The following is a 22,554-nucleotide window of genomic DNA, read 5'->3' as shown; positions in this document are numbered from 1 at the left end:
GTCCCTAAACTATTTTTTTGATAAAAAATCATTAAAATTTCTCATTTTGAATGATTAAGTCTTTAAACTATTTTTTAAATGAAAAAAATCATTAAACTTTCTCTTTTTGAATGGAAAAACCATTAATTTTTTTGATTGATTAATTTTTAATAAATAAATAATCGCACTTTTAGAAATTGATTACCTATATTCTTTTAACTCAAAAAAGTTACATTAACTCACTACTAAAAGTCCGATAGTTTTTTCTTTTTATAAAAAAAATCAAGATCTTAATTATTTAAAATATAAAAGTTTAATAATTTTTTCATTTAAAAAAATAGTTCAAAGACTTAATCATACAAAATAAAAAAATAAAAAAAAATTAATTTAAAAAATAGTTTAAAAATTAAACCATTCAAAATAGAAAATTCTATTAGATTTTTCAGACTTTCTCCATACAAAAATATTCACAAACTTAATGGCTTAAATTAAAAATACTTTTTGAGTTTTTTCTTGGTCACAAACTTAAAAAGACTTTTTGAGTTTTTTTTTTCTTTTAACTTTAAAAACGTCGTTTTATCAATTATTTTTAAAATATAAAAAAAATTAAAATAACCATTTTTATCGATTGGTTTCACCTCTTAACCATATTTTTACAAAATTTACCACAATAACCTTAGGTTTGTAGTCTTAAGTTTTTTTTGTGGACCCTATATAAAAAATGTAACTTTTTTTTGCAAACCTGGATGAAAAATATAAATTTTTTACAAATAAAAATAAAAAATGTAAATTATTTTGTGGATCCGTAATTAAATACGCGGGTTCTTGTAAGTAAAACAACCCTTAAAAATTTGAATATTTTAATAAATTTCCATATAAAAAATCTATTTATGACCTTAATATTATTTCCTCAAAATGGAAGGTCCTGACACGTGAAATAGGGAGCAGTAAGGCGATTCCCATTTCAAATTAGAGGGGGTGAAACGCAGATCTTCTCCTGAAACGATTGACGATCACTTTCCAAGAACCCTAATATAAAACTATACGTTTTGAAATCTGCAATTCAGATCTGCATGTAAGTTTACTTATCTTTTGTTTTCTTATGCAACTGGGATTCATCTAAACTCGATTCACGCGTCATCCTTCTCTTGATGTATGCAGGTGTTTTTCTTTTTCTCATGCCGTAGTATTTTCTTTTTAACATTTCTGGTTTCGATTTCATCATATAACCATTTACTAAATGCAATGTCTAATCTTGAATTTGTATATCAATCTGTTTGGTCATTATTAGCCTTTCGTTTACATGTCAATGTATGTAAAATTTTATATTCGGGGTTACTAGTTTCAATTTATGGATCTGTGTAATTGCCAGTTTCAATGGACTGTCCATTGTCCAATTTAGCTGTTGAACTAACACAAATTTGACTCTGAGTTGCTATGAACTTGTAATGCATTGATACCGTGAGAAAGCAATAAATGACCCCAAGATTTTCTAAGAGAGCCAGATGTTCAAAAAGAAGGAAAAAGTAAAAGCAGGGAATGTTGTTGTCAATCCATCTGTTTTGGTATTATAAGAACTAATCCCTTTTCACTTTTCTCAAGATGTGTTATTGCCCTTTTGGGATTAAGATTTCAGATAGACTTGTCTGCATTATCAAGTATTCAAACTTTTTGGTTGCTCTACCTTCTTTGTAAATATGGTTATGTTATCCAGATGACATGAATATAGCAGTTATTACACATGGAATTCAATTTTGTTTGTCAATATCAGTTAGGAACTAGGATGGGTTCTCTGTATTTTTTTCTTTCCCCAAAACAGAGGTAGTCTAGTCATGCCAGATATGAACCATTGTGACGTAAATCATGTAACTGTATATCGCCTTGACTACGTGGGGATTTGTGATGTATGCAGGTAAAGAAGTATCGACATAATACTGTAGTCAAAGTGACAACACTGCTCCAACTATTTGGTTTTGGTCTCTGAATTTTTTTTCAAGTAATGGAGCACGAAAAGAAGAAGAGACAAAAGAAAAAGAAGAACAAGCAGGGGAAAGTCAACGAGAGTGTATCTGCTGGTGTTGGGGAACTGACTTCTGAAAATAACAATCATGTCAATGCGACTAAGCCGAATCATCAGAATCTGAACTTTGAAAATACAGATGTCCAGAACAAGGGTTTGCAGCAAAGGGTTGTTGATTCAGATGAACAGCCTATCAATGGAGCCGAAACTGTAAGTTTGTTTGTGGCCAAACTAGATTTTCCGCTTACCGAACCTTCTACTTTTTACTTCTCTCAGGGAAATGAGAGCAAGAAAGCATAACACCATAAACATTCTGAATCTAACACCGATAATGCCACAATGACTCTGACATTAACACCAAAAACACTCCAATACAGGATTTCATGTCCCAAATTTTCTTTTTCTTCTTTAGTTAGAATAGATTCTCTATGGTAGGGCAGAGAGTGAGATTTGAGCATTTGGCATTGGAATGCGCAGGTTTACATACCCTGATTTTATTTGAACTCTAGGATTAGATAAATGGGTGCACATGGTTTGTAAATAAAATACTTGGCAAGATGAATATAGTATGAGATTTCACTAGTGACAAGTTGGAAGCAACTGGTGGATTAACTATTTTAGGAGATAAAGATCAGCCTAAGCAGTCTTGATGTTATTGTATGTCGGAGATTGACCAAATATTTAGAAAGCTATATGAAATCCTTAGTATACTCGTTATGTGTTTTACAAGATCCGAATTCCTGTAATTAAGCTGGATATATCTGGAGTGGTTTGGCGAAAGGTGCTTGGTTCAGGTTTTTGGGTATATATGAACTGGAAAGGATGACTTCAATGCTAGTTGGTTATTTGCAAGAATTCTAATATTATGGTATACTTTCTGGAACTTCTAAAACATAATTTCATGGGTATAAACCAAAGGAAGAAACAATTCGAAGGCACTAAGTATTTGCAAGAGTTCTAATATCATGGTATAGTCTGCCAGTCATGTTGGGTCTTTAAAAATACAAATCTCCACAATGGTTGTCAATATAAAGCACCTTCAGGAGGAAATGGCATCATTTTTCCAACTTCAGAAAAAGGAAGGCTGCTTGTTACCAAAGTAGGCGTTTCTTTACATTGACCATGGGCAATAGAAATGCCACAATGCCATAGATTTCTCCCATTTTGACTTTTTCAAATCTCAATAGCGTTTTATCTCACTCTTTATTTAGCTACTATTATAATGCAGATATGCTAAACCTATTATTTAACAAGTTCTCTTGATAAACAGGTATGGGCAATGCTTCTGCTTCTTTGTGTTCATTGATAACATGGGTTACCTTATGTAAATTTTATAGCTTAACTATGTATATCTAAGGGCATTAAAATTTAAAACTTGGATCCCACTGGAGCTATGTTTGTTGTCAAAAAGTGGTTCTAGACTAGAATGGCATTGACTTCTATGTGTAAACCACCCGAGTTATGTTTGTAAGAGCTTATGTCTGTATTTGGATCCTATTGATGTAAACTGGTAACAATTGACAACTTGTATATTGAAATAGAAACAAAAAATGGTAGTTTCCATACTTTCGAGAGGTCTGGTTCTCTCCCTAAGAGTTTTCACTCAGTTTGAATTTACCATAACAGAATGCCTACCACTAACAACTCAACTCCACTTAAAGGAAACTCTCTCATGCGCCTTATTCCACCAAAGAGTACCAAAAATACCCTTCTCTTATTTACATTAACAACTAAGACCCTTTAACTATTTAGACCCTCCTCTTGTAAGTAAAACGAATAGGAGGCTTATCAATACCTCCCTCCAAAACTTTCACCTTGTCCTCAAGGTGATTGTTGGGAAACTTTTGAATCAAAGCTTCTAAATTTTCCCAAGTAGCTTCAAAATCTGATAACCCCTTCCATTTAACCAAAACTTCTAAGCTTCCTGGGTCACCTTGCACCATTGCTCTTGCATCTAACAGAGATTCAGGTTCCACTTGTAGTACCATTTCTTCAGTCAATTGAGCTGGAATGTCTTTCGAAGATGCACAATTTCCGACAACTTTTCGAAGTTGAGACACATGGAAAACAGGATGTGTCTTCGCCCCCTTTGGTAAATCTAAACGATAAGCGACTTTACCAATCTTCTCCAACACTTTATAAGGACCATAGAACCTTGCCAACAATTTTGGGCTGTTCCCTTTAACCAAAGATTTTTGTCGGTACGGTCTCAATTTCAAGAACACCCACTCACCCGAAACCAAGTCCAGTTTTGTTCTTTTCAAATCAGCACGTTGTTTCATTCTGCATTGAGCTTTCAAGAGATGATCTCACTTCATCCCAAATCTCATCCCGATTCATCAATTCGATATCAACCGATTGAACTATAGAAGAGAAACTCTTATATCTCAATAGCGGGGGTGGATCTCGGCCATATAACACTTTGAAAGGAGAACATTTAAGGGCTGTATGAAAAGCTGTATTGTATGACAATTCAGCCCATGGTAACCATCTACTCCACTGACGAGGTTGATCTGAAATCCAACATCTTAAGTATTGTTCCAGCCCCCTATTGACAACTTTTGTCTACCCATCCGTCTGCAGATGATGGGCTGTGCTGAACTTCGAAGTTGTCCCTTGCAGCTTGAAACATCTTTCCAAAATATACTTTGGAACACTTTATCACGATCAGAGATTATAGAACTTGGTATACCATGCAAGCGTACAATTTATTTGACAAAAATCTCTGCTACGAAATGTGCTGTAAATGGATGCTTCAATCCCACAAAGTGAGCGAACTTGCTGAACCTATCGACCACCACCGGAATAGAGTTCATTCCTCTTGAAGTAGGCAATCCCTCGATGAAATCCATCGAGCTATCGTTCCATACCGTACTCGGAAGTGATAATGGATTAATGGTTGTAGCAGACCCGACGGAGACCCACTTAACACTTTATTTATTTGGCACGTTTCACATTCTTTCACCATATTTGACACATCCTTTCTCATGCCTACCCAGAATAATTCCGCTGCCATTCTTTGATATGTTCTTTCCTCCCCAGTATGACCACCAATGGGAGACGCATGAAATTCTTCGAATAATAAGGAAATAATCTCCGATTTCCTAGGTACCACCAATCTGCCTTTAAAGAATAATAGATCTTGCTGCAACTCAAACCCTTTATGTGCACCTGCATCTTCCAATAAGTCTTCTTTTATTTTCATCAAGAACTCATCTTTTTCCAACTCTTTTTTAATATTTTCCCACTGCCTCCATGATGGTATACTTAAATTCGAACATTCCAAGCTTTCTTCCTTACGGGAGAGTGCATCAGCAGCCTTATTTGCACTCCCCTGTTTATACACAATCGAGAGATTGTATCCCATCAGCTTACTCATCCATTTATGATATTCCGGTTCCACCACACATTGTTCCAACAGGTATTTCAGACTCTGTTGGTCACTGCGAACTGTAAAGTGTCGTCCCAACAAATAAGGTCTCCATTTGTTAACTGCTAGAACAATATCCATAAGTCCCTTCTCATACGTCGACTTCTGTCGAGCTCTCGTCCCCAGCACCTGACTAAAACTAAAGTAAGCCACAGGTTGTTCGTTCTGCATCAGAACAGCCCCAAACCAAATCCCGAAGCTTCTGTCTCCACCACAAAATCTGACGAAAAATCAGGAAGTTTAAGCACCGGAGGTGAGGACAAACTCTCCTTTAACTTTTCAAAAGCCATTTGTGCCTCCTCGGTCCAACCAAATTGATTTTTCTTTAACAAATCCGTGAGAGGACTAGCTATAACTCCATATCCTCTAATGAACTTTCTGTAATACTCCCGACAATCCCAGAAAACCTCTTAATTCTGACACTGTACGAGGCACTTTCCAATCTAGTATTGCCTTAATTTTAGAATCATCAACCTTTACTCCTTTACTAGAAATGATGTGGCTTAAATACCCCAAACTCTCCCGACCGAATTCACATTTCTTCTTATTGGCATACAATTTATAATGAGACAACAAATCAAACACTTGTCTCAAATGGCCAAGATGCTCCTCCATTGATCGGCTGCAAACCAATATATCATAAAAAAACTAGCACAAATTTTCTCAAATAATTCTTGAAAACTTCATTCATCAGCCCTTGAAATGTAGAGGGTGCATTTACTAAACCAATGGGCATTACCTTGAATTCGTAGTGACCTTGGTGCGTCCGAAACGCCGTTTTTTGAATGTCTTCATCCTTAATACGAATCTGATGATATCCTGATTTTAAATCAAGCTTAGAAAACACTTGAGCAGTGAGCACCATGCAACTCATCCAACAACTCATCTATAACCGGTATAGGAAATTTATCTACTACGGTTGCCTTGTTTAAAGCTCTATAATCGATGCAAAATCTCCAACTGCCATCTTTTTTAACTAACAATATCGGACTTGAAAAAGGGCTGCTGCTCGGTCTTATAATTTATGCTTCTAGCATCTCCTTTACCAATTTTTCGATCTCGTCCTTTTGATAACGAGGATAGCGATAGGGCCTTACATTAACTGCATCTGTACCCTCTTTCAAAATAATCTCATGCTCCTTGCCTCTCATCGGTGGTGACCCCTTCGGCATATTAAACACATGATCAAATTCTTTCAAAACAGTTTGTACCGTTGGTAAAACTTCTTGGGACACTTCACTAATCAACATACAAGCCCCAAACTCCATTAACACGGCTTGACCTTCCTGTTGGATTAGTTTTCCCATAGTCTTCAATGAAACTAAAGATTTACCCAAAGCTGGATCACCTTTCAATGCCACCGACTTTCCTCCGACCGTGAACTTCATAACCTGCTGCTTCCGGTTGGTATAGGTTGCTCCCAACGTTTCCAACCACTGTATCCCCAAAATCACATCACTGTTACCCAATTGAATGGGCAAAAAATCATCGACAACGTCCAAACTTTGCACCGTCAAAATAACATGTCTACAAATTCTATCTCCCATCACCTTATTCCCCGTCCCCATCGTTATCGTATATTCCTTCGTTTTATCGACCTTGAGATTCAATTTTTCAACAATCTCTTTCGAAATGAAATTGTGCGTCGCACCGCCATCGATGAGGATTACAACCTTTTGGTCTTCAATGAATCCTTCCATTTTCATGGTTTTAGGATTCGTTAATCCCACCACCGAGTTAAGATGAACCTCCACTTCCTGACCCACCTCGACCACATCAGCTGCGTTTAACGCTGTATTTTCGTCATCATTGTCGCCCGATTCTATTACATCTTCTTCCTGAATCAACAGAACATTGAATTCCTTCTTCTTACACTTATGGCCCGGTGAATATTTCTCATCGCAGCGATAACAGAGGCCCAAGGCTCGCCTCTGTTGTACCTCCTGATCGGACAATCTTTTGTACTCAGATCCCGCTCTGTTTGTCGAATTAGCCATCGTATTTGAATTATTACCTGAATTAGTACTTCCAGAGATACTCCTATTACCAGCAAACATTGACAACGATTTCTCCGATCCAGAGATCGACCTCTCCTTCGCAATCACAACATTCTTCACTTCAATTTTCATTGCTAACTCCATCGCTTCCTCTAACGTTACTGGATTTAGGAGACGCACGCCTTGATTGAATTCTCCAAACCGTTTATGAATTGACTCATAAACACTTCCTCTGGAATTCCTTCTAACGGTGCAGCTAACTCTACGAATTTCATCTTAAATTCCTCCACCGTACCTTTTTGTTTAACGGCCAGAAACTGTTCGCACAGAGTTCCTGCCGCCGTCGATCGAAATTGACGCAAAATCAATCTCCGAAGATCCTCCCAATGCAAAATTGGATGACGTCTATTCTCCCATTGAAACCATTTCAGAGCTGCTCCTTCAAACGCTATGAAAGAAACATCAATTTTCTCTTCCTGTGATAATCGGTTCAGAGAGAAATAACGTTCTGCTCTGAGAACCCAACCATCGGGATCGCTTCCGTCAAACGCTGGAATTTCAAGTTTTCGGCCTTTCACAGCTAGGAATCGACTCGATTCCTGTTTGTCGTCGTTCCTCCTCTTCGACCTTTCTGAATCGTTCGCATCTTCACCATCTGATGAACCTGTCGAATTCAATTTACTAGCCACCTCGTTGCTTAATTTCTCAATTTGCTGTGCAATTCGTTCCAAACTTTTCTCGATTGAACCGACGCTGCTTTCTAAATCTTCAATTCTTGTTGCCGCACTCCTTGTCGCCATGGCTGGATCTTACTGCTCTGATACCAATTTGATGTAAACTGGTAACAATTGACAGCTTGTATATTGAAATAGAAACAGAAAATGGTAGGTTCCAGACTTTCAAGAGGTTTGGTTCTCTCCCTAATAGTTTTCACTCAGTTTGAATGTACCAAAACAGAATGCGTACCACTAACAACTCAACTCCACTTAAAGGAAACTCTCTCACGCGCTTTATTCCACCAAAGAGTACCAAAAATACCCTTCTCTTATTCACATTAACAACTAAGACCCTTTAACTATTTAGACCCTCCTCTTGTAAGTAAAACGAATAGGAGGCTTATCATCTAAGTTGGCCTGTCAGTTTCCATATTAGTTGATTAGTTGTGAAGCTTTTTACACTATAGGCTGTCAGTCTTATGGAGATGCTGGACATCAAAAGTGTCTTAATTAGTATGCTTTAAGTTTTTGAGCTGCCAGATGTTTCTTCAGAGCTAAGAGCTGTGAGATTAATTTGCTGGATGCTTTCTCTATGCTCATGCCATTGAACCCACATTTTAGTCAGAGAACTACAGTTACATGTGTCCACAGCAGCTAGAACAAATGTCTTTACGGTGAGTCGATTTGTTTCATCTTTATTTTAGTACCTGTGTGTGGGATTTACCGGGTTCGTTTGGTTTGGTTTGGTTTTTTTATTTTACACCTGGTTTTAGTTACCATATAAAATCTTGTTTTGGTTGAAAAAATTATGGTCTTCTTCTTTCATCCCTTCCTTTGTGGAACAAATACATTTATTTCTGGGATCTTCTCTGCCCCAAAGTTCAGTTAATTACCTTTTTAGTTATTTAGCGTGGACTTGGAGCATACGTGTATGACATTAAATTCTATGCATTCATTAGCATGCTTCTGAATCATGTGTTAGCAGCATTTTAACATATTCTGTCTTCCTAATCTCCTGTTTCAACTTGCTACCATTCAATTTACAGGCTTCCCTAGAACAAAAAATCGAAGAATTACATGAGCAACTGAACATGCACTTACAAAGGGAGGTAATAGTTTATTTATTTGTGAAACTGATATGATCATGCAGTAAGGTTCATATGCTTATTATTTTCTGCTACGCATTTGTCTTCATGGCTTCTATAGATGCCTGTAGGTATGACATTAAGCGGTCCCCAACTAGTTTGGGTTAAAGGTGCGGTTGAGTTGTGTTCTATCTGTGGTTAATTTGCTTTCAATATTTTATACCTTAACTGGCATGCATTATTTTCAACTTGCTCTACTTCTTTCTTATGATTTTTGTTGTTGAAGGCTGATCTTGAGAGAAATGTTTCACAATCACAGAAAGAAAGAAACTTATGGCATCTTAAAGAGGTGTAGCTATTGTGATATCAAAGTTTTTAGTTGTAAATTCCTAATGATTTTTATGTACATGCTTGATTATTTATAGCTATATCCTTTTTCATGGTGAAACTTGTGTTTTGATCATCAGGCTGATCTTGAGACAAGAATTTTACAATTACAAACTGAAAAAGATTCTTGGCTCCAGAAAGAGGTAGTTGAGATTAATAATTATATGCAATTTGTTTATCGGTTATATTTATTTCTAAAATAGAGATTTTGGAGATCTTTTTGCTTTTAACACGATTCTCTAAAATAAAGATAACAGGAGAGAGAAGGTTAAAATCTCCAAATTTGGGGAATTTTCTAAAATTTAACGCTAGGAAAGAGATGTTTTTTTAATTGTTTCCAACTAAAACAAAAGCCTTTAACTTGAAAGTTTGTTTAAAAGTTTGTTGGGATATTGAGTATTTTAAATTTTACTAATATAATTATTGTTGGAATCTCTAAAATAGAGAAGCTGTTGGAGTTTGTACGTAATTTTCTTTGAGATTTTGACTTTTGATTCTCTAAATTGGAAAATTTATATAGTATCTGTTGGAGATGCTCTCTTTTCATCATTACTTGTGTGTCTTTCTGGACTTTTGACATTTCAGGGTAACCTATAAAAATTTCTTTAATAATTGTGATTGACATCAGTGTTATGTGCAGGCTGGTTATGAGGGAAAATTAAATCAGTTGGTTGAAGAAGCATCCACTCTGCGTTCTACAGAGGTAGTGGTTATTCTGCTTTAGACTTTTAACACTTACGGTTACATGGTTCCTGAAGCTTGAAAACATCACTCTGTTTTAATTTCTTTTTCTGTTTGTTTTTTTGTTCTTTTCACTGCCACTTTCGTGTTTCCGCATTTCTTATCATAATAGTTCAAGGGATTGAACAAATAGAAAAATTTGAGTCTGAATTTCCCTTCCGTTGCAGAAGTCAGCAGCAGAAACAATTGCCTCTTTAAACAAGGATAATGCAAGATTACAAGCACAGGTACATAGTTCTACCTACACGATGAGCTATTTGAAATGTTCATCTGATGGTTAATATGAGTCAGGGGTTGAAATTATGTAATTAGTAATATGAGTCAAGGGTTAATATGGTTAATTTTTTGGTAACAGCAACCAAAAAGATAGGAAAAAAAGAACTAAAAAATATATTGAGATGTAGCAAAAAACCATTTTATGTCATTTTTAATGAAACCATATATTTTATACTTGATACATGTTTTATTTTATATTATGCTAATTATCTTGTTCACCTGCTTAAAAAATTTCTGGGTCTGCCTCATTATAAAGTTGTCACTTGAAGCTGTAAATATGCAAAAGCTGTTGCTGCATGGACCCTTGGTGTAAAGTTTAAGTGCATGCTACCCATAGACATGCTAAGAAATGTGCTTTATTTGTTCTGATATTGAAAATAAACCAAAGCCTTGCAGGTGATTGAGCTGGAAGCATCTCGAAATGATATTTCTCACCAAAACCGGCAACTAAAAGAACATGTATTTCATCTCCAGTCAAAGATTCAGGATCTCGAGAGTTCTGTGGCTGCCCATTTATCTTCTGAAAGGACAATGGTTTATTTGATTCTTATCATTTTTTATTTAAGCACATTTCAAAGGTGTTCAGAAATTCTTTATCCTCTATCCCATGTTTTGATTAGATGGACTAGAAAGCTTTTTACTAACCAGATTACCTTGTTTCCTTAGGCCCATTCTGTTATGAAGCCTGAGAAAAAATTTGATGATTTATCAATAATCATCAATATATTATGTGATTTGGTTTCATTTTTTAGCCTACCCCAACTGGGGCTGTGTCTTATGTCAATAAGTTAATTCTAAAAGCCTGAATTTTATGTAAAACTAATAAATGGATGCAATCACAGCCTACAGATATTTCTAGTAATCTGGGTTTTGTATCATGCTTAATTAATCCTTAATCACCTTTGGTCTTTGGCCTCCCACGAGGTCAGGGGTTCAAACCTCACCAAAGATGAGGAGGGTGTGTGAGTTTATTTGTTACTTTTGGCGTATATAAATATTATATACTTCAAAAAGAAAGAAAAAAAATATTCCTCTGGGGCACTTAGCTATGGACAGCAGCAATTATGGACTTATACTGACAATTTTGTTTTTGTTTGCTGGTGTAGCATGTTACCGAAAATGAAGACATGAAGTCACAGTTGGAATCTGCACAAGCACTTGTTGAGAAGTTGGTTTCTGAAAATGAAAAGCTTGTTGAGAAGGTAATTTACAATAATCAGTTGCACCATGTTAAACTCGGAGCCTTTAGTTTCTCAATCTAGAAAACGTTCTCTTTCTGTGTTTGCTATATGGTAGTCATTGTTCCTTCTACCTTTTTGCTTGTTATGGAAACAACCGCTCTACTCTTTGGGGAGAGGACAAGTCTGTGTACACCCCACCCCCCCCCCCCTCGTGGGGGGACCCTACTTTCAAGTGACATACTGGGTCAGTTTGGTTTGGTTTTTATATGGGAGTGGACAGATAAACTTTGGTCCAACTGCAACCAGTTGTGCATGCGTGGGGGTCAGGGTGCCATCACCATTCCATGACTCTGAAAAGGAAGGATGCCTGGGTTTTTCTTTTTACCTTAAATATAGAAGCATTTAGGGAACCTTCAAAGTACCAAGTCGTGGCACACCCCTCCCACAAGCACCGCGCGGCTCAGGGGGGACCAGAAACCAGAAAAGGTCTTTCGTTTCCCCCTTTCAATTGTGGTAGGAGTTTCCGCTATAAAGCAAGAGGCTTGGAAGCTCTCTTTTGGAAAATATTATATGATTCCATCCCCATGCTATTAGCAATATGTCCATCGACTTAATTTTGGATGGAGACGGTATCTAACTTTCTACTCCAGGCGCCACCCACCTGTCTCCTGAACACGCAATTTACCTCTCCCAGTGATGACCGTGGGCCGGTACCTTTTTGCAGAACTTCTACTCTAGTTTAGTAATTATAATGCAATGTAATTGCAGGTAAACAACTTAAATGCCAAGCTTGACCTAAAGACTGAAACAACCCAATCATACTTGCCTATCAAACCCGAGGAGGATTTAATAGTCAGAAATTCGAAAGCTGCTGCTTCTGGCATTGATGAAAGTGGGACAGATCCAATGCCATCATCATCAGCTGAAAATCTAGATGACATGGGTGGATCGGAATCAGATGAAGTTATGGAGTCGGAGGTGATTAGATTAAAGAGCAAGAATGTGGATTCGAATCTAAATCCAATTTCTTCTGGAGAAATTGTGCAAATCCCACTGGACGAGAAGGATCCCACATCAACAGCAGCTTCTGAGGTGGGTCTGACTGAGGCCCCGCTCATTGGTGCACCCTTCCGGTTGATATCATTCGTTGCCAGATACGTGAGTGGGGCCGACTTGGTTCAGAAGAACCAGGAGATATAAGTTCCATAATTTTATTTATATACACCAAGAAAAGAGAAGTGGGGTTTCATATATGTAGCAAAACAAGTAGGAGAGAGTTTTTTGTTATTTCCTTACTTAGATGATGAGATATAATAGTGAGAACAGATGAAGAAAATTGGACTTGTATTTGGATGAAGCACAATGGATACCATTTCTTTTCTTTGCTGCTGTGGATCCCTTTGAATAAAAAGTTTTTGCCCAAATTCATGTGAAGTTTATGTAAAAATTGAGATATTACAATATGGTAATACAACAGAATCATCCACCACAGTATGTTTCTGGGTGTTCACAATGGTCTTTTGGGTTCTAAGCATTTTCATGGTTGGGACTTGGGTCACAGGGAGGGAGTGCTTGGTTTGAAACACAATGTGTTGAACTAATGAAAAAGGGTATGTATTTATATCAACCGTTGATTAATAATGATTTTACGGTTTAGATTGATCTCACAGATCTCAAACCTGCTTGATTCTCTTGAGAATAGTAACTAAATAAGAGAATAAGAAAACGGTCAAATCACATGTCATTTTATTCTAAAATCACTATTGCACTTGATTTAACTGTTTCCATATTCTATTATTTTGTTACCATTCTCGTTTGAACCTCCCTCAGGTTCACAATTCAATATTAAACACAACTGCATAAAGATGGGTGCACGGTGCATTCCATTTTCTTGCAAACTTATTTTCCCAACTATTGGACAATGAAGAGAACAAACGGGAACACATGTAATTATCAAGTTTGATGTAAGAATAAAGGCATAAAAAATAACGAATTTTGTGTTAGATTTTTATTCCGTGTAACATACGTTTGAGTCTTCCTATTTCTTATTATTTTAACTATAACCGATTAAACAAGTTAGTTGTTACTGATGTAAGAACAAGTTAAATGTTGTCCCTTCGGAGACATCCGATAATATTGGAACGATACAAAGAACAAGTTAAATGTTTTCGTGGGTTTTCAAACGATTTTCAAACATAATACCTCTTATCATTTCTATGCATCTCCTGCCGGACGATATACGAATACTCCAACAAAAGAAACATCTCATCAGATGATGCTTGAACACTTCATTGCTTCATGAGGATATGCTTTCTTGTTGGAGGAGTCTTATACAGGGGCAGACCTACATACAAAACTCCGAGTGCATCGCTTACTGCTTAATCAACTCGTCACAGTAGAAAAAAAGTAGGAGCCTTAAAGGTGCACTCAATTTAAATTAATGTGTGCTCCTTTGAATTAACAAAAAGTGGTTGTAGCCTACTAGCAGTGTTATTAGATGTGGCATTACATGTCATGGTTCATATCTCTTTGCCTCTTTTTTTTTATAAATATTTTCAAATATCATTAGAAACGAAAAGAATAACCACTTTGATGTTACAAAAAAAACCCCTTATACAGTAGTATTTTAATTTACATTGTAGCCGATTTATTCAAAATCATTTGAAAACCCACAAACACATTTAACTAGTTTCTGAATCAACAATATTTATCTTGTTTTATCGGTTAAAATTAGTACGAAATAAGGAGATATCAAAGTTTGTGACGTTAATGAAGAAAATAGAAGGAACTAACACAAACTTAGTTCATAATGAGAATGCAAAAACCTCTAATACGATAAAACGTTCAATGAATCAAGAAAACAAGAGATTTAAAAGAGAAAAGAAATGTAACAGATGGTGGTGTAAATGTACAGTTTTATTTTAGTAATTTATTTACTCTTAACAACAATCTCACATGCTTCGACGTTTGCATGTCTTTCCATCTACTTTCTTGTCAATAACTGCAATCTGACCCATTGCACTATTAAACACGAAAAAAATCATATTATTTTAGAAAATTAAATCCAAATGTTGGTGCTGTAGACTTCCACGGATGCCTCTGGCATTAATTTTTGTTGTTTTCTTATTTTTACAATGTTTTCATTTGGCCCTTGTTATGATTGAATTTTAGTGTTAAATTATATTCGTTTTAAAAGGTTTATAATTGTATTTTTAGAGGGTTTGACTTTCTAAGTCTTTGTTGATTTCGACTAGAGCTTTTATTAGTTGACCTATAAATAGTTTTTGTCTTGTAGTGAGAATTGTGTTAGAGCTTAATTGTAATATACCTAAATTGAGAGATATAATACTTGTGTTGGCCAATTAACTTTTTCTCTCTAGACTTTCTCAAGTGTTCTTGGTGTTCTTAATGTTCTTGCCATTGTTCATGTTGATTATTGAAGACTGATCATATTGTGGGACACACAATCCTCCTATAGAATCATATATATATATATATATATATATATATATATATAGAAAGAGAGTTTGGTTCAAATGTTAACCAAGATTATTGAGTTAACTTTGTTAACCAAGCTCAACCAATGAAAATCAATCTTTTCTTTAGGTTCACATACATCTCATATGTTAATGACAAGGTAATTAAGTAATTTTATCATTTTGTGTAACTCCCATATCATTAATTGGGAGTTACAAAATCTAAAAATCCCATAATTGATGATGATTTAATATTGATCTTGTTTTTCAATTTGTGATTGTTTTTTAAATTTGATTTATCTATCTATAATGTTATTGAATTTGTGATTGTTAAAGGATTTCTGATAGTGAAGTTTTCGATATCGTCCAAGCTAATATGGATAAATCCATTGAAAAACAGATCGACAACAATGGGAATGAGAAGGTTAAAATGGTTTACGATGACAATCGGACTTCGAGTTCCAAAAGTGAAGAAAATGATCCAAGCGTTTGTATTGCTAATGGATTAATATGATATTGCATTCGTTTTAATCGACAGTTCTCACCTTTGACAGTTCTTGTTGATCCCAGATCTCTCAATAACACTAATAATCTAGTTAAGAATAACCAAATTATAGTGATTTAACGAAAAAAGTTATGAATACTCAAGAAGAAATTAAGAACAATTAAGAACAGTCTTGWGSTTCAAAGGTTTCACTCTTATTATAAGAACGTAAAGCTATTCAAGCGACTTCTTTTACAATAGGCCTAATCACCTATTTATACTAATYAGCTAATAAGAAGATAACTATCTAATGAGACATTTTAGCTAATCTTCTATTAACAGATAACGTTTATCTATTCTATGGATAAACTTTAATATTGGAGATAAACTAGAAATCTAGCTGTCGACATGTCATTTTCAGCTGTCATTCATGGTGTGATGAATCATCCTTATCTTTAGATCTTCATTGTATATTTTTGGATGATTTGCTGGAGAATTCTCTAAGTATCGATGACCAGAGGATCAATGAGGATGCTCTTTCCATCGCATCCCATGTCGTCCATCGATCCTCTGGTTGTACTCCAGACTTAGCTGTTTCTGCCTTGATGTCTTCATCGGTCTTCTGGTTCTTCATCACTTATTGTTTTTCATTACTTTTTAATTATGAGTTGTGGGGTTTAACAATCTCCCCTAAGTAATGAAATAACAAACATATACTAGTCTAAAGACATTTGTGATGAACAGAGACTAATCTAATAGAAAGACATCAATTTCCAAATTTTCATTGGATGATGAAATTCTTACAAATCTGGAATCAAAATACATCAAGGAAAAAAAAATTCGACTCATCACGAGCTACCTGAATATATTTCTCTGACGCGTAGGAGCAGTCTTCGATATGCGATGACTGTCGATATCTCGTGAATGAGTCGACTCCCTTCTTCTCTTGGCACATAGTGTCTGCCCAGTCTCTCTCGAATGACTTTCTGAAACCATTCAAGTGTATCTGATGAATACTTGAAGGCCTCAGTCAGTCTGAAGAACTTTTTAACCCCGAACTCATTTTTATAAACAAGTCCAAGTTCGGGTTGAGTCAGAACTGAGGCAGATCTTGTCTCCTGCAGGCTTTGGAAGTCTCCGTTGGGAGGAGTGCAGGAGAGCATTTCAATGCCTAGCCGAAGAGCTATTTCAAAATCGCTCTTAGCTTTGTGTTTCACCAAGGTTTCCATCATCTTTACCACCGCTTGGTTTGCCATTCCAAATCTGAGGCTGTGGTCTTGCCTCTGAGCCGTATATGCATATAATTCAATCAAGTCATATGGGTTGAGGTTGATGAGGTCGTTCTCGTTGAATACGTAAACTTGCCCATGCGCTCTCTCCACAGTGAACTCGATGTATCGGATGGCTCAGTTGGCAAAAGTCTTTATTTTCAAATCAATGACCCTCCTTATCCTATCATTCGAAAAGACATCCTGGGGTGCTTGAGTGGTCTGTCTAATGAATCTATGATGTAGGAGGTTCATGGACTCAGGCGATAAAATTGGAGGGTTGGTGGACAAACTGTCGTCGCGGTCTTGGTACAGATATTGATGAATATTTTCTAGCAGAATTGGTTCCCTAGGTGGCAATTTGGTACGTCTCTGCATTGACTCTATGCTTTGTATGATCTCGTCTACCAAGCTCTGCGGAGGTTGCCTCGATGAAGAGGGAGTATCCGCATGCACCATTGATGATTGGGTTGAGGTTTGTGTTTGGGTAGTGGGTTGTGTTTCGGTTGTGGGTTGTGTAGAGAGAATGGTTTCTTGTGTTGGCTCAGGTTCATTGGTTTGGGTTGGTTGGGGTTCATCGGGTTCGGCTTGGGTGGTTTCTGGTGCATGGGATTCGGTTGGGGTTTGTGGTTGTTGGGGTGATGAAGGTTGGTTTGTCATTGGTTCTGGTTGAGTGGAAAGGATGAAGAGTTGAGTGGTGCGAGGTGTTGGTGAAGGGGTTAAGGGTAGGTTTGATGTGGGTGTTGAAGGTTGGTTACTTTGTGTTAGTGGGGTTGTAGGTTCTTCACCGGTTGAAGAGCTCAACACGATGGGCTCTTGGGTTGCAGCAAAGGGAACATGTACTTGACGTACATCTTCAGAGGGCAGAGCCTCTGGTTCCCTTTCTTGGGTTTGTTCTGTTGGAGGTGGTGGTTGTGTTTGTGGTGATGGTGAAGATGATGGTGCAGCGGATTCGGTGTGATATGCAGCCGCCGCCTCTGTCTCCCCCTCACGAGGTCCAAGACCTTGATCATCGGGGTCTTGGTCTTGTGTCTTGGTCGCTTGTGTGGGCGGCTTCTTGAGCAAGAGGCTCTGGACCTCTTCTTCTTCTGTTCCTTCCTGAAGGTAGCAAGGTATGCCTTCAGGGAGGTCTGCCTTTGACTCGCCTCCATTGTTTGGAGGAGGGAAGTAGTACGCCGTTGTTCATCGGCCAGGTTCTGGGAGAGAACCAATGTTGGTCGGGTGGCCTGATGAACAAATTTGGCACTAATCTCGTTAAAAGATGAGACCAGCGCCTTTGACAGAGCTCGCAAGTCAGCTCTTGTTGCGAACTCTGTTGTGGATGAGGCTGGTGGTGGCATGGAGGTGGTAGTGGATGTAGATGTGGGGATGGGGAGGTTAGTGATAAGGTTTCTCACCTCTGCAGTGAAAGAGGAGAAGACTTCATCAAAGGATGGGCCTGCAGAGGGAGGTGATGGTTGATGAGTAGGTTGGGGAATTTGGGCTAGGATAGCTGCAGGGAGTTGGGTGAGGGTGTCTTGGATGGAGGCCATTTGTTGGGTAAGGTTGGCTAGGGTATTATTGATAGAGGTGGTGGATTGTTGTGGGGTTTGGTGAGGGATTTGGGAGGCGATGGTTGTAGGTAGGGAGTGAAGGTTTCAAAGGATGGTTTGGAGTTGGGTGATAATGTAGGTAAGGTTCTCATCGGCTTTAGTTGCCTGGGCCGTGAGGGTTGCGATGGAATGGATGTTGAGTTGGTTTCGTTGGGTGGCTAGGGAGGAAGTGGTGTTGTGGTGTTGGTTTATGGTTTGTTGGAGCATTTGTAAGCGAGTGGTATTGGCTTGGGTTTGGGTTTCTATTTGAGTGAGACGGTGTTGGAGGATTGCAAGGGATTGCTGGAGATCTGAGGTATCGGTGGAGGGTTGGTTGTCCACAATCCCTTGTATGATGAGTTTAAGGTCTTTCAAGGACCGCGTCACTGAATCGACAAAGGCTTGGAACTCTGCCTTTGTGACCAGATCTGCGAGTGGGGTAACCCTTGCAGCAACGGATGCTGCAGGTTGTGCCTCTGCTCCTGAGGCGCCTTCTTGACCTTGTGAGAAGGTGGGTCTTGAAGGACTTCCATCGTGTCCTTGATAGCCCTCAAGAGAGGAGCTATCTTGCGATGTTGTGACATCCGTTTTCTCTTCCTCGGCTTTAGAGGCCGAATAAGTGAAGCGGATGTGTGTTCCCTTTGGTAGATCAAATATCGGAGGGGGTTGTGCATGAAGGGAAGATCGCTCTAAATGATCTATGGGTTCAATGTCAGAAACAACACATGCTTCTCTGTGTGTGATGGGATGTGGCGAGCCCTGAGGCGAAGGGGCTCTTATCTCTTCATCACCTCTCTGTTGAGAGAGGGGTGATGGAAAATGTGGTTCCTCGGCTTGTTCATCTCCAGAGGCCCGAAGAATGGCCTCTGGATGGCTGGCTGGGGTTGGGGTTGGACTGGGTCGTCCTGTTTCAATACCCCTGTGGCTTTGATCGCCATGGGTAGAGGATGTGGTTACCCTTTGGGTAGTAGGTGGAGGAACAGTATGAGTAAGGCCGGGGGAGACACGTTGAGTAGCATCATCATCATCATCATTGTCATCATCCGATGATGATGGCTCATGTGCACCCTCGCTGGATTCAGGGGACGGCTCTAAGTGTTCCGGAGTAGCTGTCCTCGGTTCATGGGGCAGCATGGAGCGTTCATAGGTCTGGCGTATCTCAGATGTCGATGGTATGACATTGAGCATAGCCCTGGGAAGGGGACGGTTGATGGTGTAACCCTCATTTGAGATGGTTGGGCGATGACCATGCATTTTGTGGACGGGCGTGAATGGCTCCGTGGCTGGTAGGCCATGTTTCCTCATTACGTCCCCGATGAAGAGTGCGAGGAAGCGAGGAAAGAGAACGCAGGGAGAGGCTTACCAGCGGCTTGGAGCTTTGACTTCTTGACCACTGCCGAAAGTATTTCGTTGTAGATGAGGAAGGCGTAGTCAAGGTTCAGATTGAAGAACAGCCCGTACATGATTGTCATGATGTTTGTATTCCCTTGGTCTAATGAGCCCAACTTGCATGTAAGGGATCTGTTCAAAATGGAGAAAAACAGATTCCATATAGGTGGAAGGCATTGTCGTTTGAAATTTGAGACGTTGCGTAGATCACGGTTGTAACCTACATCTTCATGAACCGGAGAATGTCTTCTGTGGTTGGTGGTTCGTCAAACTGTGCGATTCCAAGTTCCTTTCGTGTGGGAATGCACAGTATTCGGCAAACCTTAGCCCGCGATATTTTGAGGGAACAAATCATGCCGTTAGGGGGGTCCATGTCCCCCATTATACCATGGCTTTCTTCATCAAACTCACAAGTTTGCCAATACTGTTGAACGTACTTTAGGGGTACGACTATATCAGCTTGAGTGAGGGCAGGGAGAAGAATGTTGTGTTTGAAGAACTCAATAATAATGGCAAAACGATTGTCAAACAAAGTGGTTTTAAGTTCTATAGCGTGATTGTTTGGCCGCATTGGGAGGAAGACGATAACACGGCTGTCGGCTCCGGTAGACTGTATTCTGCTATCATTATTGTTTGATTCATGAGATGCGGAGGATGCCAATGTTGTAGGTTTGAGAAGGGTGCAGGTTTGTATTTCGTCAGAGTTTAGTTGCAGGTTTATGGAAGCGTAAAAGGAAAATGAAGAAAGAAGAAAGGTATATATAGGCGGGAAGATRGGGAGGGGTTGGGGTAGGGGGGTGGGGAAGGGAAACGTTTCTTGATTATTAAAATATAATAATCATGAAAAGTTTTGGCGGTTTGGTTTGTGACGATTTGATTTGAGGAACGTGAGCCGTCTTGATAATACGTGCATTTAATATAGTAGGGCACGTGTCAAGACGGGGTAAGGGAGAGGGAAAGGTTAAAAGGGTATGTTGGGAACAAGCTGTTGAGGGTGTCAGGCACGTGGTTATGATGACGTTGGAAATTATTTGAATAAAAATTATTCAAAATAATAACTTGATGAATACGTAACCCAAAAATAATTTGAATTTAAAAATCTCATCTAATTGTAAAATTAATACTAATTACGAAGTTTTGGTCTTCTAAAAACTCATGTTGTATAGTTTTTAGTCACAAAAGCTGCAATTTTGTATAATCTTGAAAAATGAGTTTCAATTAAGATGAGTTTTTGTATAAAAATTATTGTCATGGAACCAGAGGGGCTCTGGTTGGTCATGACCCATTGGGGAGGAACCAGAGGAGTTCTGGGTGAACATTTATGAAGGAATTCATTGATGTAATGTTGGATTGTATGTTATAGAAACCTTGGATTGCAAACCAGAGGTTCTAGATAATCATTGTTAATCCATTATATAGAACCAGAGGAGTTCTGGTTAGATACGTATGTAGCATTTGGGTGACCAGAGGCTCTGGATAGTAGGACCAGAGACTCTGGATGTACAATGTCCATGAAGAAATGAAATGTGACGATGAATATTTTTGCTCCCCCTCAAATGATGCAAATGTATTGAATTCCAAGTATTCATAAACTCCCCCTCAAATGAGGAATGAGTGAGGATTTTGAAGTTTTCAAAGACTCCCCTTCAAATAAATAATAAAGAAGAATTAGGCGTACCAGAGGCTCTGGTGTATACAACAAGAGGGTCTGGTTGTGAAATATGTAATGGATGAGAAAAGATGCATGTGAAATTATAGAGGTGGCCAGAGGCTCTGGTCTATACAACCAGAGGCTCTGGTTTTGAAGAGAAAATAATGAATGATGTATGGCTAAGCAATGCAAGTGGATCTTTGAGACCAAGGGAGCACTGGTGCCATAGATTTCGAATCCAGAGGCTCTGGTTTTTGGAACCAGAGGCTCTGGTTGTGAAGGCAAGAGAATGTTATGAAAGTAGTGAGTAGTAGTCTACACGGAAGAGGGAAAGTCTTTGGGACCAGAGGGGCTCTGGTTACAAAGAGTATGAATCCAGAGGCTCTGGTCTATAGAACCAGAGGCTCTGGTTGGTAAGAAAATACTTGGTAAAAATTACTAAGTATTTGCTTTGGATCAGAGGAATTCTGATTCCAAAGGCGATGAAGATTGTTTGCCAAAATCGAAGTTAATCTAAATATCCAGAAGCTCTGGTCTTTTTGACCAGAGGCGCTGGTTTAGAATAAGTGGATTTTATGGCTAATAATTTATATATCACTTATAGGCATAACCATTAGATATGGAAGACCTCTGGTTTCAAGTTAATGATTGCCTTTAAGTGGTGAGATTCAGCATACCCAGCTTGTTGACTAGGAATAAAAACCTTTTCCCATCAAGAGCTTTTGTAAAAATGTCAGCAAGTTGAATCTCAGTTGGAACAAAATACATTTCTATATTACCTTTTTCAGCATTGTCTTTTAGAAAATGGTACCTTACATCGATGTGCTTGGTCTTGGAATGCTGTACCGGATTGGTAAAGATGGCTATAGCACTTTTGGAGTCACAGAGGATAGGAATTTTGTC

The 22,554-nt window shown here is 38.3% G+C and overlaps 1 protein-coding gene across 5 annotated transcripts; it reads left to right on the top strand.

The window, feature by feature from the left end:
• The first annotated feature begins 938 nt into the window (after window positions 1-938).
• Window positions 939-13,231, top strand: LOC112512704 (myosin-11-like). Of its 5 annotated transcripts, none has more exons than XM_025118808.1 (10): window positions 939-1,054; window positions 1,892-2,209; window positions 9,189-9,251; window positions 9,514-9,576; window positions 9,695-9,757; window positions 10,255-10,317; window positions 10,523-10,582; window positions 11,028-11,090; window positions 11,738-11,833; window positions 12,581-13,231. In XM_025118808.1, exons 2-10 carry the CDS (start codon window positions 1,979-1,981, stop codon window positions 13,010-13,012), a joined length of 1,134 nt encoding a protein of 377 aa, XP_024974576.1. In that variant the 5' UTR covers window positions 939-1,054; window positions 1,892-1,978; the 3' UTR covers window positions 13,013-13,231. The 5 variants fall into 5 exon arrangements, with proteins under 5 accessions (XP_024974576.1, XP_024974578.1, XP_024974577.1 ...); XM_025118806.1 differs by having other exon boundaries at window positions 940-1,054; window positions 11,028-11,165; XM_025118807.1 differs by lacking the exon at window positions 939-1,054 and adding an exon at window positions 1,065-1,140 and having other exon boundaries at window positions 11,028-11,165.
• The last annotated feature ends 9,323 nt before the right edge of the window (window positions 13,232-22,554 follow it).

Source organism: Cynara cardunculus (assembly GCF_001531365.2).
Source record: "Cynara cardunculus var. scolymus isolate 2C chromosome LG 5, CcrdV1, whole genome shotgun sequence".
NCBI lineage: Eukaryota > Viridiplantae > Streptophyta > Magnoliopsida > Asterales > Asteraceae > Cynara > Cynara cardunculus.
The sequence above is the reverse complement of the archived record's forward strand: the minus strand, read 5'-3'. Positions and strand labels throughout refer to the sequence as shown.